Below are 1671 nucleotides of genomic sequence, written 5' to 3' on the forward strand. Positions count from 1 at the left end.
GACAATCAGAGGGAACTATTACTAGCTGCAACGACGTGAATAAAGAGCAGCGAGTGAAGAGTAAGAAAAAGTATAAGGGTCACAATCTGGGATGCGTTTCCCAAAAGCATCGTTAGCTAACTCTGGTCGTCAGTTCCATTGAACTCTATTGGTAACGACGGAACTTGCGACCATAGTTGTTTTTGGGAAACGCACCCCTGAACTTCTCGGAGAAAACACCATACATTTGTCTCCAATGTATCCAGTTAAAAGATTCAATCACAATAATGAAAGTTCACATTGAGATCTGTCAAAGATATTGTTTGTTTTCCGATTGGAAAACTGCTGTTTTTTTTTTCTCTGATTATGTCATTTTGTTTTAAAACTCCTAAAACTATTGCACTATATGGCCAAAAGCTTGAGGACACATGAACACTGAACCCATATGTGATTTCTAAGCAATTAATTTCAAAACTATTGGCATCAATAAGGAGTTTATCCTGCAGCTTCCACTCTTCTGGGAAGGTTTCCAATTGATGTAGGAATATGGATTTGGTCCCATTCAGACGCATGTATGGCTCACAATCGCAATACTTTTGGCCATGTAGTGTATATTCCATTTTATCCAACTCCGATAGTTCTGGAAACAAGTTAGGAATAAACTGAGCTCTCCAATCAGAGAAGACTCGAGATCAGGAGGAGAGGATGCAACATTTAACTCTATTGTCTCTTGAAAAAATACGCTCTGCCAGTATTTATCAACTTTGTGTGTGTGTGTGTCAGGTTCCTCCCACGGTCACCCATCGCTGTCTGAGACCACCAATGCTCTAATCTGTTTCTAAAACAGTTTTTTCCTCTGTGTTTGGCAGGTGGACCTCATAATCTGTGTACATTGCCACCCTTCATCTGTGTTTCAGCTGAGGATCATACCCTGTTTGACCCATAGCTGTTATCCCTGGGTTTTGCAGAGGACGTGGATAGTTAGCTGAGGACAGAAAGAGCAGGAGCAGAAGAAACGGGGACGGATGCTTCGCTTTGGTTATGGTCAGATGGCCGACGACTGCTTGATGCTGTGGAAACTGACCCGTGTTGGAGAGGTGGGAATAGACATGGCCCGTGCCACCCGCGCCCGAATGGAGTGCTTATCCTGCCAGCGATGCCACCGCTTACGAACAGCTGAACGTACCTACAGACATAGAAAGAAACGTTACTAATGATATTAATAATTGAATGTAGCTCAACTGCACAAGCTACCCTAAAAAAGAAGTTAGCTTCAGTACAAGTTAGTAACAAAATGTATAGCTTAAGCCATATATGAGGGGAATATAATTTAAATGAGATATTTATCAAATGAGCAGTATTTATCTGTCACACACACGTGTGCGCGCACGCACGCACGCACACACACACACACACAAATCAATTTAGGATATCAATTATGGTGTCAGCATTAAACCTAGTACACATAAATGAACACCAAACACAATACAACTAAAATATAAAATTTTAAATATATAGTTGTCAATGTTTATCTGTATTCTTGTAGCTTTGTTTGTACAACAGCAAGCAAGTGTTTTTTTGGGTAACACTTTAGAATAGGGAACACTTATTCACTATTAACTAACTTTTCCCTCAAAAAATTCCTAATTTGCTGCTTATTAATATTTAGTAAGGTAGTTGTTAAGTTTAGGT

At 39.9% G+C, this 1671-nt stretch overlaps 1 protein-coding gene across 1 annotated transcript in view; it reads right to left on the reverse strand.

Annotated features, from left to right (window-relative positions):
- Positions 1-484: 484 nt before the first annotated feature.
- The window catches only part of crhr1 (corticotropin releasing hormone receptor 1), a 136342-nt gene continuing 135155 nt past the window's right edge, over positions 485-1671 (reverse strand). The window contains exon 14 of the mRNA XM_016570704.1: positions 485-1165. Within this exon, the coding sequence (XP_016426190.1) occupies positions 1025-1165 (141 nt within the window). The 3' untranslated portion in view covers positions 485-1024. The remainder of the gene's footprint in view (positions 1166-1671) is intronic.

The sequence above is a fragment of the Sinocyclocheilus rhinocerous genome, unplaced genomic scaffold (genome assembly GCF_001515625.1).
Source record: "Sinocyclocheilus rhinocerous isolate Xijiao unplaced genomic scaffold, SAMN03320098_v1.1 scaffold832, whole genome shotgun sequence".
Taxonomy (NCBI): domain Eukaryota; kingdom Metazoa; phylum Chordata; class Actinopteri; order Cypriniformes; family Cyprinidae; genus Sinocyclocheilus; species Sinocyclocheilus rhinocerous.